The 17584-nt window shown below is 35.6% G+C and overlaps 1 protein-coding gene across 2 annotated transcripts in view; it reads right to left on the bottom strand.

Moving 5' to 3' along the window:
- Positions 1-17584, bottom strand: part of ARFGEF1 (ARF guanine nucleotide exchange factor 1) — a 131313-nt gene that overhangs the window by 71107 nt on the left and 42622 nt on the right. For both annotated transcript variants that reach the window (XM_005892930.2, XM_070382300.1), the window contains exons 2-7: positions 12190-12220; positions 11512-11668; positions 10169-10315; positions 8455-8634; positions 3528-3804; positions 356-466 (exon numbers count right to left, since the gene is read on the bottom strand). In XM_005892930.2, the coding sequence (XP_005892992.2) occupies positions 356-466; positions 3528-3804; positions 8455-8634; positions 10169-10315; positions 11512-11668; positions 12190-12220 (903 nt within the window). The remainder of the gene's footprint in view (positions 1-355; positions 467-3527; positions 3805-8454; positions 8635-10168; positions 10316-11511; positions 11669-12189; positions 12221-17584) is intronic.

Below are 17584 nucleotides of genomic sequence, written 5' to 3'. Positions count from 1 at the left end.
TTTTTTCAAAGATATAAAATACTAAAAACCAAATAAATTTAAACAGTTTCTAATTTATAAAGTTTAGCATATTTAGGAGGATGAAGAATATACCCTGCCTGTATCCCACCAAACAAAAAATAATAATAAAACGGTATCAACTTTTTTAAATGCAGTGGAAATAGTGGATTTTTACTTTTTTAAAAATTATCACTGAAACTGGAAAAAAAGGAACTACTCTTTTATAAGCAAAGACACTTAAAAATTTTTTCTACATACAATTTTAGCCTTTTTTGTTCCACACATTATAAAAACTGTCTCCACTCTTAGATAAAACATAAGACAGAATAAATTAATTTCAAGTCAGATACACTACCTCCAACAACGATGTTCACCATTTCTTCTACAATGCTCTGTACAATGTCCTGTGGCTTTTCCTCACAGTCATGGTTTTCTCCATCATATAATATATCATTTTTAGACAATGCTTTAAAAGAGAAAAAAATTTAAGAAAATATCATTTTAGCTTTTTGGAAATTTTTACTAAACATTTATAATGGAAAAAATCTAAGAAATTAAGAATAAAAGAAAAAATCAAATAGATATATGAAAGTAGATGCAATTATTCTTTAAATCTTCAATATTTTAACCAAACCATATTTTTAAATGTTTTATAATTTCAAGTCAACTTCAAAAATGATTCATTTGACAAGCTATTAATATTAATTATTCAACTTCAAGTTTTCTAGAAGATTAATCCTTTAGATTAATCCTATAGATTACATAATCCTTTAAAAATCAAAAAATTTTAAAGTATTCTGAAGGAAACATTTCTAACATGTCCCACATGCTAATCAAATAATATTAAATGTAATTAAATCTTGTTTTGATTAATGAGGCCCACCAATAACAACAAGCTTATTACTGTGCTCTAATGTAACAAGGTCACTGAAGAAACAGAGACAAGGCTATCTGGGCCCTTCCTTACTATTTCTTCCCCAACAGACTCCACATATCCAATTTAGTTTTATTAATACTAAATTTAATAAGTAAAAAAGAATCCATCCCTCAATTTAACAGTAATTGAAAACAGATATAACTGCCAATCAGAAATTCTGAACACACAAGAAACTAATAAAACTTGATATAACTGGTGAGCCTGTAAAGACTATTGCAGATAAAAATAGGATTTCCACTGGGTTTTCTGAAATGCTGAAAATATCTCCGGAAGGCTCAACCAGCACTTTATGATGCTTTGGGAACTGGGATCCTGTTCTGGGAGCCACTGCCCTATACCAAATGGCCTCAGACCGCATGCAAGCCGACAGTGCTACTGTCTACATTCCCTGATCTCCACTCACCCTACAATAAAGAACCACTACTTATAACTCTGGCTTCCAGAAGTCCGTTCTTCCTACTGTTCACTGCTCCTAATCTACTGTTTGCTGCATTCTGCAAAATACTGAATGTTACAGAAGAAATTTGATAAATAAGCATGTCAAGTCAGTAACTTTACAAAAAATTCAATACAACAGCATTTAGATTCTTCCGTGGAATAAAAACATAAATGTCTTGAGAGATAATCTTTCCATCACTCTTAAGGTGTGTGTTTCTGCACTCTACTTGGCTAAAATTATTACCAAGAGTCTAAAAAGTAATAGTTTCAATGTAACTAAATATAGTCACTAAATTTTGCACAAAATGATTAGTGAATCAGAAGTCAATTCTCTTTTAAGTCATTTGACAGAAATAGATTAAAGTAATATTTATTACACATGGGAAACCATTGCAGAAGTTAACTGTTATGGCCGAAGTCACACAGCCAGGAAGTGTCAGAGATGTGATTCAAAGCAGGTGACCCCACTCCAGAGCATGCACTCTGAACCAATGGCTCACAGGCAAAATTTTCATTTATATAGCTATAGGGAGAAAAACACCTTTAAATTCAAAGTAATCACAATATGATGCAGGAATTATGTTGTATTTGTAGCTCTGCATCCTGAAAGCACCTACAGTGGTGTCTACTACACAGTAGGTGCTTCCATTCCTTGGGTCTCAGCCTATGTTGTTTTTTCTGTTAGAAAACTTCCTAAATTTTCTAGCCAGTCAACTCCTACCTTTACCTGAACAAGATCCAGCTAAAACATCACTTTCTCTACAAAAGTACCTCCTAACTTTCCTCGACAGAATTATCTCATGCATGTCACCTGCAGGGTATAACTCATTTATACATGCCTGACCTTCCAGGCAGATGATGGATACCCTAAGAGCAATGGCTACACCTTTATCAGCTTTTTAACTCCAGTTCCTAGCACAGTGCCTGGGACATAGTATGTGAAATCAATGTGTGCTGAATGCATGGATGAAGAAATAGAAGAATAAATAAAGTTGCAGCTTTCTTATAGATCAGCTCTTTGAATCAGTCCCTTTATAAGCTTACAGTGAAAGAAGGGGAAATTTTATCAAGGGCAGACTAGAAAAACGTAAATCATATTATAGGCAGTGTGGATTCACTATTAGCATGAGTACTGAGAATGCTTGGTTTACCAAAAGTGTCCCTTTTAAAATAAACACTAAATAAAGCACGAGAGAGTAAAAAGCCACTTATTCACGCCACTGCCAATGTTCATGCCACAGTTACAGAAAAGATGTGGTTTAAAAAAGTCAAGAGCTGAAAATATACTATAGAAGATTTTCCTCAAAGGCAAGTAAAAACAGAATTCAGATGAACTGTAACTAAACCCTAACCATCCTAACTCTATTGGAAAGGTAACAATTTCCATCATTTTTTGACACCAAGCTAAGGAGGGATGAAGGGAAGAAACTCACTGCCTGGCAATTTTATAGAATAGCTAAAGCTGAGAACAATGTTTGAGAGGAAAACTGATTGCATGTGATTATTTTTAGAGAAAATTTGTAATATAAATGAATATAGTTTAATTTTTGTAATCTTGTAACCTTTTTCTTATAAATAAGTATACTTAGAAAAAACACTGCCAGAGAATATCTAAATATCATTGACTATTACATGTCAGGATTTAAAAATAAGTATTTTTATATGTCAGGTGGTTACTCAAAAGATTTCTTTTCATATTTAATTTCAGTACTCTTTTGACAACAGTATTTTGTGAATTTAAAACGATGTCCTAAAATTCTCAGTCACATTCCAGAAAACCTTACAAATAAATAGGTCTCCTGTTTGCTATAAACTAATTTTAAGAAACCTGAAGTGCCTACATAACATGTTCACAGACATTTATGACCCTCTTTAGCAACATATCTCCTCCAAACCTATCTGTAAATCATCCTGCTTGTGAGATACTAATGAATGCATAATATCACTAATAGATGTTGTATGGGCTGAAGTAAAATTAACTTTACCGACTAGGCTGGAAGAAGTCCACAGTTACCACAATGTGTCCGATATGCATTAGGTCATATTACTCTTTTCACATTTCTTTACCAGAACTGCCTTCCTACATTCTTCCCTTAATACACACTCCATGCCACCCTCCCGACCCCCGCAAACCCTTTCTCAAAAAGATTACTTTCAGCTGCAGTTGCCTGATCGGCTTCAGTCTGTTCATTTTCTGCACTGGAAATATCAGATCCATTTTCGGGCTCTGTATCATCCTGAAGGCTTTTATCCACATCATTTGTCTGGGGATCAAGGTCCCCTTCATGTTCTTGGGGTATGTGATCAACAGTCTGAGGTGGCAAGTATCTGAGTTGAGGTGATTCAGGCTCATGATGGCTTACTGGAGACTGCAACAGATGGTGGTGCTGTCGATGCCTTTCTTTTTCCATTTGTTTGGCTTCCTGCAACTACAAAGAAAGAAAATAATTTCCTGTATTTGGCAATAAGAACAGAGATGGACGTCTTTCACTGTGTCCTCTTGTCAGTATTTTTGGTGTTTAAATGATGTAAATGTATTACTTAAAAGAAAAAACAATTTAAAAAAAAATAACCTTAGGATGATAACTAGATTGTTGCCAACAGAAAAGCAGACTTAACCTAAAATCAAATAAAAGTTTCACTAAGGGAGGAAAAAAGTAGACAGGGAAATAAAATACACACACATTCATTTTTACTTATATATACAGAAACAAAACCTAGACATATATATAAGAAGCTAGTAACAATGGTTATCTATAGGGGACAGAAGTTAGGAAAAGTGGAGGGAACTTTTCAGTGAATACCTTTCTGTAGTATGTTCTTCTGTCACCTTGTCAAATGTATTAAAAATAATAAAATTACAATGAATAAATAAAATGGCAGTAAGTACTTAAATGCCTCTGACCAATCAGTCATTTAAAGAATGAAAAAACTATCTATAAATGTTCCAGTTTTATTTTAGGAGACCTGTCGTTTTTATGTATATAATACCACATGTAAAATTGGCTCCCTTACAGGATGCTAAACACAGTAATTATCAAGATCACAGGGTTTCATTTTTTAGCACTTTATTGCTTTTAGACACATCTCTTTTGGTCTTCATGACCTAATAAGAAACATTCTCACAGAATTAATTTCCACAAAGATAAATACTTTACAGTGTCAAATATGAACATTTCATACTCCTAGTAACATTCCAGGTTATGTGTATCATAAAACTAAAAAAGAGAGAATATGTGTGTGTATATATATATATTCTTTTTTTTTTTGATTCACTTTGTTGTACAGCAGAAATTAACATAACATGTGAAGCAACTATATTCCAATAAAAATTAATTTAAAAAATTAAAAATTCTAGTTTATGTGGAATATCAGAATTAGTTATATGAATTTATAAAGTTGAATTAAAATATTTTAATGCTCAAAAGGTAGTAAGAGACTTATAATCTACATCATCTAACTCCCTTGTTTTACAGATAAGGAAACTGATGGGCATGACGAGTTGCACACACAATCAGAAGAGACTTCTCAAACCAAAGCTTTAGCCCATTTATGAGAAAGTCAATTTCCAAATTAACAGCGAGGAACCTATGACCTGCAGTCCAATTTCACCCTCAGCCTAACCTCAGCTAATTTGTACCATGGTTTAGTAGGGCAAGCACATGTTTTGGAACTACAGACAAGAACAGTATTGAATTCTAGCTTTTTTCTACTTATCCTAGACTTGTATAAACTCTAGAAACGTTCCTGAAAATAACCTTTAAACATTTTCTATATACTCTCACACTTTCTAGAGCAGGATTTCTCACTATCAGTACTACTGACATTTGGATCAGATAATCCTTTGTTATATGTGAGTGGGGTTGGGATGGGGTGGACACTGGCTGCTGTACTGAACTGAGTTTAGCAACATCCCAGTCCATGACAGGTCATGACTCACCCCAGCAAGTGTCTCAAATGTGGCTTTGGGCACCTCCAGTTGAAGACGACCACTCTAGAGAAAGAAACTAGCATTTTCTCCTTTCAAATTTTAGAACTGAACACTTTATAGTGATTTTATTTGGAAAGGTGAGGAAAAGTTATCAGTAGTATATATAAATGAATTATATATCCAGCTTAGAATATTTTAGCATATGTGGAAAATCACTCTGTCCCCCCTTTAATTTTCACTCTCTTCCCTTTCCTACTTTTCTCTAATTATCCATAGCACAGAAGTAAATATGTTTCATGACTTGACACATGTTCATAGCCTTTATCATAATTCAGTTATATATTTGTGTGATTATTTAAGACTCACTTTTCCCTCTATGTTTCACAGATTTTAAGATCTTTGAGAGTAATGGTCATTCAGTGCTGGTTTTGTCCAGCACTGTATAACTGAGAACAAGAACAGTGCCAAGAACATAAAGAGAAAACAGCATAATCTGCTGATCGAGTCATTAAAAAGTGATAAAGTTAGTCTCATTCTTTTTTTATATATAAATTTATTTATTTTAATTGGAGGCTAATTACTTTACAATATTGTAGTGGTTCTTCAAAAAGCAGCAAAACTATTTTTTGTGGTTGTAAAATATGAGCAATAATCCAATGCTAATAATCTAAAACACAGGAAGAGTGACTGAATAGACTATGGTACATCCTTGAGTACTATACCATCTGTCAAAAAGAATGAGGAAGTTCTTTAAGGACAGACATGGAATGCTTTCCAGGAAATACTGCTGCCTGAAAAAAGTAAAGTATGAAAGAGTATCCAGAGCAGTGTGGAAGCCAGTCTTCCTAGGACGGCCACCAACCATCTCCATTTCCGACCCTCTCTTCCCAGTAGAGTTTCCTCCCACACCAGGCCAGGGTGGTTTCGGTGATAGTTCAGATCATGAGACAGACAATGTATAATGGCTTCTGCCTTGTTTCTCTTTCTTCTCATTCTCTAGCCCAGTAAAGGCTTTAAATAACCCCATCCCCAGTTAATACTGTGATCCACACAGCCAACTAACTGCAACCTCTTGTGAAATCCAAGCCACAGCCACCAGCTAAGACACTAGAGTTCTGGACCCTCAGAAACTGTAAGAGATGAGCAGCTAAACTATGAGGTTTAAGCAGCTGAAGTTTGGGGTGATCTGCTATGCAGTGATAGATAACTAATACAGCATGCTACCTTTCATGTAAGAAAGGTGATACATGAAACCATACATACATGTGCTCTCTTGTGCTCAAGAAATGCAGAAGGATAAACCAAAAACCATAGAGATGAGCTACATCCAAGAGGTGGAAAGGCATGAGGGAGAGGACTGGCATGATAAGAATGAGAATACCTTTTGTAGATCTCTAACTCTTAAGGCACGGTAGGGTTTAATTTACTTAAAAAATAAGCAAGCAATTAAACCAGAACGTGAGGGGTATTGAAATGGAAAACAGGCAGTAATAAATGAACTTAACTGTATTATAAAGTAATAACATTATCCCATTGAAGAGTATGGAGAAGAGAAGAACTAACCTAAGTAACTCTGGGAACCATTCTAAATGGATAGATACTATAAGGCTGAAGACAAAAAAAAAAACAAACAAAAAAAACAAATATAAATGTTATAATGTACCCAGTAAATTTGCTTCTCACAGTGGAATGAGTCAGCAATTCAAAAACTATCATATGTATGTAATAGGCCTGAACAAATAATGTACCACAGAAAATGAAAGCCTTTTATCTCACTGTATAGAGAGAAGAAGTCACAAATAAAGAGAGGAGGCTGCAATGAACCCTGTGGTATTGGAATCAGAAGTATCAGTATGAACACATAAGTTTTAATATATATGGATGGGTAGTCACATACAGACGTGGGGGAGGTAGGGAAGGGCGGGTAGTTAGTATGCACACATATATTTCCTAGTTCAATCCACTGAGAGGGAAGCAATAACAACCCAGCTGCAATGAACACACCTAGCACTCAGACTTTGGTTCCTATTACCATTCAAAGGAGCCAGGGCTCCCTGTTTATGTGTCTACTACTCCAGACGTAAAGCAGAAAAAATTCAAAATGAGCCTGGAATATCCTGAGATTCCAGAAGTACTCAAAAAAGGACATGGGCTTGTCAAAAAGGACAGAAGGCCAAAGCTGGAATATTTGGGGCAACAAAATAATAACAGAATTAGATTAGAAGCCACAGAATAAACACCCATGAATACGGACTGATAGAAATTAAAAACTGAATGAAAAAATACAAAAGGAGAATTAACTCTGGTTAATAAATATATAAGGAGAGAGAAACAAAAACCTGTACCAGGAAAACACTGCAGTAATAACTGTTGCCAACAAGATCTACTGAGGGATACTCAAATTGGGTGTGGGGGAGTGTGAAAGAATCTCCAAGATATTTATTAAATGTAAAAGAATAAATTTTCAGTACAGGAACCTGGAAGATACCACTTTAAGCAAGTAATCAGGGTTACTGTACTTAACAGTATTATACCAGTGTGAATTCCTGTTTCCCAACATTGTAATATGATTATGCAAGATATCGGTATTAAGAAAAGCAGAATAAAGAGAATCTCTGTAAATACCTCTGTAATTTTTAAGTTTAAAATCAGTTCAAAATAAAAAGTCAGAAGTTGGTTTTCAATTATGAAGACCTAAACAATTAAAAAAGATTCTCTAGCTACTGGTCTCTTACTTTCCTTCCCAAATATATTCCATTACTACAGAAATTTATTTCACTTTTTAAAGGCTCAATGAATAATTTTCTATAAGAATAGATCACACTAGGTAACTTCTAACTATATTCACTGATCTAAGCTTGAGAGCAATAAAAATATCAATTCATAAACACTTCCATCAGGATGATGCCAATCAGTCTCTATCTTTCAAATTCTATTTGTGATGAGAAAAAAACACAAAACATTTTAATCCAAAACCAAACAAGTCAGTAAGCCAGTCAAAACAAAATACCACAGATCTCCAGTACATAAAACTGTAAAGATATTTTCTGCACAGTCACAAAAGATTTTATTATAATTTTTTCAAAATCTTTTCTATAGTTGATGCCTGTGGTGTTCTATACCATCTCTCTCATTTTTTAATACTTACTGCTTGGTTTTCCATGCGTGCAAAGATAACATTTAACATCTGAGTAAGAGTAGCTTTGGCTGTTGTCTGATTGATGAGATTTTTGCTTGCTAGATATATATTGTAACATGTTCTCACAGCTTGCAGTACAGTTCCTTCATGAATTTCTATGTGTTGAGATGTTACTGCAGTTAGTAAAGCCTTAAAAAAAAAAAAAAAAAAAAAAAAACTAAGATAAAGCAATTTTTCATATCCAGAGTTTCAGCACAATAATACATGGCTATTTTTGTATCAGAATTAACTTTCAGACACCATTACCACTCTAAGGTAAAGTATACAAGAGTTTCTACCTACCTTAAATATATCATCAACTGTGTCATTTTAACAGAAATATTTTAGTCTACTAAAATGCACAACATTAATACTGTCATAGTATAGCACAGATATATGCTTCATATGATGTATCTGTTGAGCTAAACATCAACTTTACAGAATATATAGCGTCCTATTCACTTTCAAACTTTTCTGAGATCTAACTTTTAGACTGAACTCAGTGTGCTGTTGTTATTGTTGAAGATAAATGTTTTAATTGTTTTAAAATAAAACATTTAAATAATCCTCCAATAAAACGAACAGCTTTAATTTATGTGTACTGTCACACGTTACTCAACTTCTCAAAAGCAAGGACTCGTATCTTTGTCCTTCCATTAACGTGCTGTTCAGTGCCATGTAGGTCAGCACTGAGCACATACTAAACAAACCACAGCTGACATGAAGCTGCAAATGAGAGGCCAGACTAGGTGGCTTTTTTAGAATCAAGATATTTTATGATTTATGAAGAGAATGCTGCTATGAGACTGAAAAGCTCAGAGGGGTGATAACCACACGTAAACACATTATACATGTAAACTAAAGTACTAATAGTACAAGAGAATTTTGCTGACAAATCAACATACCACCACTGCTATTAGCAGTAACATTAAAAACTGAGTATCTACATAGCAGACTGAAAACACAAATGAGTGATTTTTCTTTAAAGGAGTTTAATGATCCAGGTGTATCAGAGCACAAACCTAGGACAGGATTACCCGAGCAGGTTCAGCAGACTGACAGGTGCAAGGGAAACAGGGAAACTGGTGCACAAGTGTTTCACATGGTGAAGCCTGGGACTAGAAAGCAGACTACAAGGGGTATGACAGGAGAAGAAGAAACTAGAAGGGTCACGGGACCTTCACATGGGACCCTAAAACTCAAAACATAGATCATGCCAGAAACTGAAAAGCTCTGGAAGATTGTGGGGGCCTAAACTGGGACCTTCAAAACAAGAGTCTTCCCCTAGTGAACTCTCAGTATCTAATAATAAAGTCCCCTGAAATAGAATCTAAAAAGCCCAAATGAACTTTATCTTATCTGGAAAGCACAAAAAATGACTTTTCCCAATGCTCTCAAGGTAAAAGTGAATGCGAAGTCGCTCAGTCATGTCCGACTCTTTGTGACTCCATGGACTGCAGCCTACCGCGCTCCTCCGTCCATGGGATTTTCTAGGTAAGAGTACTGGAGTGGGTTGCCATTCCCTTCTCCAGGGGATCTTCCCGACCCAGGGATCAAACTTGGGCCTCCCACATTGTAGGCAGATGCTTTACCATCTGAGCCACCAGGGAAGTCAAGGTAAAAGGCTTCTGATTTTAAAAAGTACAGATAATGAATAACAAATTCAGTTCTTATAATTAATTACCTTTATTATTTGTAACTGAACTCCTTCATCTGTTTGAGGACCTTGGAAACAGCCACAAATTGTTTCAATAATTCTATCAATTAATTTTTTGCCTGGTGTTGTACTATCTGGAGCATTGCCAGTCAAGTGCCCATAAGCAATAAGTTTCTGAAACCAAGAAAGAAGATAAAGATCCTGATTAAGCTTATATATATATATGTATATACACACACACACACACAAACACACACATATACACTAATAAAATACATTAAAATTATAATATACAAATTGATTATATGTTAAACTTTTTACACAAAAATATTAAGATATAGTAAAAGTCAAGGCTATACCAACTTTTCCTGAAGAAAGCTTTATTAGCTATAAACATGTGAAATCATTTACACTTGTAATAATCACAAAAACAGCAAAATAATGATAACAAAACCATCGGGCAATGCTTTGACAAAGGCAGGCCTTAGAACTTGTCTCTGATGAGTTGTAACAACTCACTGCCTTCTATCCAAACATTACTGATACTGCTTTTGTGAAAGCTATCTTAACACACTCAAACGACCCAAATCTGTTTCCAAATTGGATCTGTGAATATGCTGAAACCCAATTTCCACACACTGGCCACAATGTATCACAGATTTGTTCATGTATCATTACCATTACAACCCTGGAAGAAAGGCCTTAGATATTATAATTTTAATTTTTCAGAGAAAACAAGGCCACAAATCAAATGAACTTATCCTTAACCTATCTTAACAACAAATCATATGGATATGATCTTTTCCACTCAACTGTTAGTTTAAAAGGTATAATCCCCAAACAGTGAAAATACCTGAAAAGAGAAGGACTCTCTCTCTGGAGGTTTGTCTCACAAATATCTAAGAGAATCTGCATACACACGTGCACACACGCATGTTTGTGTGTGTTAAGTAAAATAGGAAGACAGAAAAGAATTTTCTGATATAAATAAAGGTCAGTGCTAAAGTTTTGTAGTAAGTATAAATATTGAACTGTTAATATTAACCTACTGCTTTACATAAAACAGCAAGCATCTAGTAAAATCACTGCAAATAATGAAATATGCAAAATCACCAGCAGGTTAACTTTCATTATTAATAACCTTAGAAAACACTGCCTCTCACTAAGCTAACTAATGATTTGTATTACCTTTAACCTAGAAACATCTTTTTGCAACTACTGTTTCTTTGAGTGTAAGAAACCATTTAGTTTCTTACCACAAAAAGAATAATCAAGGCTTTCACATAAAATGCCTGAGCTATTCATCAACTATAATATATAGGAATACATTCAAATTGGAGGGTTTTTACATAGTGCCATTTTATACATACCTGTAAACAATCTAGAGATGTACTGACTATGCGGGGACATTTGGACTGGCATGCCAATTCAAAGGGGAGGAAGTACTTGTCTGCTTCAATAAAATTTGTCTTTGATTTCACTGGTGGAAGGGTGCTTGATCCAGCTTTTGCTTCTCCGTGAGGAGGACTAAAGGAAAAATGAAGAGTTTGATTAGAATATCATATTCATCATCTTGATGATAGTCTCACTCTAATTCCAGTTCTAAAAGGCACTGTGCTAAACCAATCTTCATTTTCTCGTATTTCATGAGGAAACCAAAGCCCAGAGAAGTTAAGTGATTTGCTACAGGTCATAAGCTAGTCATCAAAGCTATAACTAAACTCAAGAAAATTATTTAATTAAGCAATTAATTTTTAAATTATATAGGTTACTAAATATTTAGTAATCTTTCTAAACATGAATCAGTCTTTAAGGAAAGACAAAGCATATCTTACGGTATTTCAGAAATACCCTTATTTATAAAATCTTTTTGTATTTATAAGTATGTTTATAGTATTTCTCAAAATCATTTTTTAAAAATTGATTTTATTATAAAGATCACATACAGAAAATCTGCCACATCCAAACAGAGATGATTACATTATTATTTTGCCAAGACTAATAAGTTTGCAAATTATTTTTACTGAAGGAAAAAAAAACCCACAAACCTCTGCTTTTCAGTTTCCGCTTTTATTTCCTCTGGTTGGGGGCAGGGGAAGAAAAGAAGTGTACATTAGAAAACTTGACAAGAGAAAGATCATTAACTAATTTGATTACAGGCTTTAATTTATAACTTCTACAAGATGTCAGGAAGAATACAATTTCAAAAAAAATTAGGTATTAAAACTCCATTGCTGCCAAATGTATTAATTTACACAAATAATGTAATTCTATAAGACTTATGAAGAACATACATTAACAACCACAAGAATAGGTACAAATTACAGATTACTAATTTTCAAAGCATTTCCTTTTCTCAAAGTAGTTTTTTCTTGGGGGAGGAGGGTCAAGTTGGTATTTGCATTAACCAGAGGCATTAATATTAAGAACAGAATAATATGTATACTGTATTCAAATGACAAAATATAAGGCACATGTGGGTGAGGAAAATAACTCAAGATACCCCCTTGGGATTATCTCAAGGCGATTATCAGGCCAGGGCTATAAATTCTTGATCATGTACAGATGTGTTGATATTTAACCAATTTTTCTACTTATGACTATACAAGGCACTATAACATACACATGCCCAATTTAATGGGAAATTTCCCCTTTTGCTGTTTATATCCCTAAGAGATGAGGTAAATTTGAGGAATTGTACCTGTCACAGAATAACCTTAAATTTAATAATTGAGGAATCTGGTTAATTGATTAAACCTGTAGGAAATTTGTAAGAAAAGCATTCAAATATACCATTAATAATAACTATAGTTATTGAGTATTTATTATGGGATAAGCACTATTACGTTTCACATGGACTAACGTATTTCTTAACTTGTAATAAATGCCTAGTAACACCTCATTCAAGGAAACTGCCTCTCTGACGAATCAGGGCTTGAAGAGAGTTTGCTTCAGGTTGGCCTTCAACAGTAGAATCGAGAAGTATAGTTGACCCTTGAACAAGGTGAAGGCTAAATTATAGTCAGCCCTCCACTTCTGCTGTTCCTCTGTATCCATGATTCAACCTACCAAGGACTGTGTGCTACTGTAGTATTTACTACTGAAAAATATCCATGTACATGTGAACTCACGCAGTTCAAATCTGCACTGTTCAAGTCTCAACTGTAAACTAATTAATTCTCAATTATTAAAGGAAAAAAACCCAGAAGAAACAAAATTCTAAAGTATCAAATTAAGAAATAGTATACTCAAATTCAAAACCACTTGGTAATTAACTGTGAAACATTTTCCCATTAAAGTCAGACTCATTACAAGGATGATCACAAACAGCAAAATAGTTCTGACATTGCTCTGGAAACACTAGACGATGCAACTAGACAATACCAGACGTGATAATAAAAGTCCTCACTCTTGAGCTGAAATAAGACAAAAACCAGACGCTGGATTTGTTTGTTTTAAATATGTAGTCATAACACTTTATTACTGAAATTCTTTCAGGAATCATTGTCTCTCTAGCCATTAACTTGCCCTATCCTTTCACAACCATTTTTATACAATGTTTCTAAAACCTTAGAAACAACCACCATATTATATATAGAAGGAAAAGGTTAAAAATTGGAGGAAATAGGTCAGTGTAAATTAGCATAAAAAGTATAGATTTTAAAGTATTTTAAAAGAAACACAAGTTTTACTCCTTTCGGGTACATTAAGTTACTGCAAACAAAGTATATTAAATTACCAGAACAGTTAATAAGGCACAGGACTTGTTTAATGAGCAGGAAAGAATGATTTATTAAAAACAAAAAAACAGCTGATCACATGCAAGTTATGTACCTGGTTCCCGAAGTATATTCAATATTCTGTCTCATAATATGATTTTCATCAACTTGCTGAGCAGTTTTCTTTTCCCCCACTGACAGTACAATATAAACTTCAAAATGACATTTATACAGATTTCAAGAAATTCTATTAAAATGCATATGTATGATACATGTGATTTACATCTACCTCTCATGACATCACTTTACTTCTCATGACATCACTGTCTTACTGCTTACAGAGCAACAGCACTTACTCACTCAAAGCAAATTGATAATTTAAGGAAGTGAAGTGAAAGTTGCTCAGTTGTGTTTGACTCTTTGTGATCCCATGGACTATACAGTCCATAAAGTTCTCTAGGCCAGAATACTGGAGTGGGTAGCTTTTCCCTTCTCCAGGTGTTATTCCCAAACCAGGGGTTGAACCCGGGTCTCCCACATTGCAGGTGGATTTTTTACCAGCTGAGCCACAAGGGAAGCCCCAATCTAAGGAAAAGTGAAAATGAAGTTGTTCAATCTTGTCCAACTCTTTGCAACCCCATGGACTATAGCCTACAAGGCTCCTCCATACATGGGATTTTCCAGGCAAGAGTACTGGAGTGGGTTGCCATTTCCTTCTCCAGGGGATCTTCCCGACTCAGGGATCAAACCCGGATCTCCCGCATTGCAAGCAGACACTTTTTACGATCTGAGCCACAAGGGAAGCTCCCAATCTAAGGAAAGACAAAGCCAAATGAAGAGTTTGTAATAAACATATTAAAACTTACACGTCCAATGTACTGTCTCCTTCAGAGCAGTAACTGTGGGAGGTTATGCTTCGATTATCATAATACTGCCAGTATTCAAAAATATTTGTGGAATTCATTGCCTGCAGTTCTTTCCTGCCTGCTTCCTTCTTTTAAATGAATAATCTCATAGAAGGAAAAAATCTCTAGAAAAGGAATCAAATTCTAACCACCAATTAACCACAAGTGGTTTGGAGCCAAGCATGAAGAATGGTATGTGACCTCAAAACAAAAGTTCTTAACTTCAGCGCTTCTGCAAACCATGGCAAATTGTCAGTTTGCAAGCAGTGTTTTAGAAAAAGTATGTAACTCTCATTAGATTCTGAAAGAAGTCTGTAACCCAGACTATAAAGATGATATAGAATTAAAAGCAGTAATTTGGATCAACAATGACTAAAGATGACTATACATGTAAGCAATTTTAAACAAAACATTTCTAAAATACTACGTAAATGTAAGGGATCACTTTGAAAAATAACAAAGTATATATATTCTGTTAGGTTTACTTTTTCAAAGCCAATCCTATGACTTTAGCATCACATTTCAAACAGTTAAGGATTAAACAAAAATACAGGCATTAAATAGAATGTTACAGTATTTACGGAAGAGAGAGATAATGGCTTGAACAAAAGCTGTGACACCAGGGATGAGTAAATGTGATTCCATGGACATCGTGGGAGGAAAAACAATGAAACAATCTCATTTATCTAGGAGGAGAAGGAGCAAGAAGAGAAGATGGGGCTTGCCTAACTGGATAATAAAGGTACCACTAATTTAGACACCAAACAGTTTTCTCCCTGTGCAGTAGTTGGGGTGAAGGTGCATGGGAGAAGAGGAGGAAAATTTTGGACGTATCTTGTTTTAAGCAATGGGGATATTCAAGTGGCAGTATTCAGCAGGCACTCAGGTATATGAATTTGAAGATCAAGAGACAACGTGAAAGACTGTATTTTCAAAAATAGTCACTATTTTATTTTCCACCCCCACATGCCCTTCTGCAAAGTGACCTTGCACACCTCACCAAGAGAAGATAGTCTAATTTCATCCTTCTTACATATGGCTGGCCTCGGAAATTCATTCCTAACCAATAGCATACAGTGGAAGTGACAGGGAACACCACCAAGATTCAGGTCAGAAAAGGCCAAGCAGCTCCTGACCAATTCTCCTGGAATGCTGGGTCTCCAGACACCCACTCATGGAACACAAAGGCCCTGATGTGGGAAGTCCAAGCCACCGGGAAGCTGTATGTAAGTTGTTCAGTCAACAACACCAGTTGAGCCCAGCTTTCAAGTCATCACAGCCCAGGCACCAGACACGCTGAGTGAAGAAGCCTCCCGAGGATTCCAGTTCTCTGTCATTCATGTCTCCCCCAGCATTTGTCTTCTCACCTGAGACTCCCGATGCTGTAGAGCAGCAACATGGCTCACCTGAATTCCTGGAACACAGAGACTCTGAGCATAATCAAATGGTTGTTGAGTCACACCACTAAGTCTTGGACTGGTTTATCATACAGCAATAGGTAACTGGGCCTCCTTAGAAAGGGATAAGGAGGCGGGAGGAGACTGGGATTTGAAATAACTTTGGCAAATGGGAGAGACAGCTAACTGAGGAGCACACACCACAAAAAGAAAACCTGCCAGGAATGTGGAAAGTTCCAGTGGATTCTGAGCAATTGGAGTCCAGGTGGTTAACAGGTATAAAAATGCAGCCTGGACTTCTACCCTTGTAATAGATTTAGCAGCCTCCTCAGGACTTGGAGGTCCTCTGCAAAATTCATTTACAAAATTATGACTAAATCATATATAAATAATTGATAGCTATGAAGTACAAAGTAATTTAACACAAAAGACCAGTTGAAGTTTCTTTTTAGCACCCAGAAAACAGAAAGATAACTTTTTCTTACACTACTACTCTCACCACCATCTTCCTTCCAATCTAAAAGCAGCAGAAAGATCTTATACTGTAAGATTTTATCAATCGCCATAGCTTACAATAAAAACTGACACAGCTATCAATGCAATAATTTAAGTACTCTTACACAGCTTAGAAAGTTTACTGATTATGTATGTGTAATCATTTTGCCCTGAGCTAAGCTAAAATTTACCTTGCAGTCTTCTATAAAAGGAAACAAGCATCATAAACCAAACTGAGCAGTCCTTTATACTACCAAATTTCCTGCTGAATCCCAAATATATGTTTTTGTATCACAGTCAGAACTAGATAGGAGTGGCTATTTTCTGAAATATGAAGGGAGAAGAACAGATTTTCATTCAAAAGCCAATAGTCCTGCCCTCTCCACGGAAAGCCAGCAGAGCCCCATTTAATACTATTGCTCCAGTGTGCATGTGTGCTTAGTCGCTAAGTCGAGTCCTGCTCTTCTGTGACCCCAGTGATTACAGCCTGCCAGGCTCCCCTGTCCATGGAATTCTTCAGGCAAGAATACTGGAGTGGGTTGTCATTTCCTTCCCCAGGGGATCTTCCTGACCCAGAGATCAAACACATGTCTCCTGCATTGACAGGAGGATTCTTGACCCACTGAGCTACCTGGGAAGCCCAATATGGTTCTGGAGGATGTGTCAAAAAGAAGGGCAAAATTCTGACTGCAAACATTCTAACTGTCCTCAATGGGTTGAATACTGGTGGAATTTTCAGAATAAAGGTGTAAAGTGAAATTGCCACCAAAAAACAGGAGAAGCCACCTAAGGGGGAGAGACGGGATGCTCCCACTTAAATGAAAACTGGACACAAGAGCCACAGTCAGCCTGCTGCTGCTGCTAAGTCGCTTCAGTCGTGTCCAACTCTGCGACCCCATAGACGGGCAGCCCACCAGACTTCCCCGT

The sequence above is a fragment of the Bos mutus genome, chromosome 14 (genome assembly GCF_027580195.1).
Source record: "Bos mutus isolate GX-2022 chromosome 14, NWIPB_WYAK_1.1, whole genome shotgun sequence".
NCBI lineage: Eukaryota > Metazoa > Chordata > Mammalia > Artiodactyla > Bovidae > Bos > Bos mutus.
The sequence above is the reverse complement of the archived record's forward strand: the minus strand, read 5'-3'. Positions and strand labels throughout refer to the sequence as shown.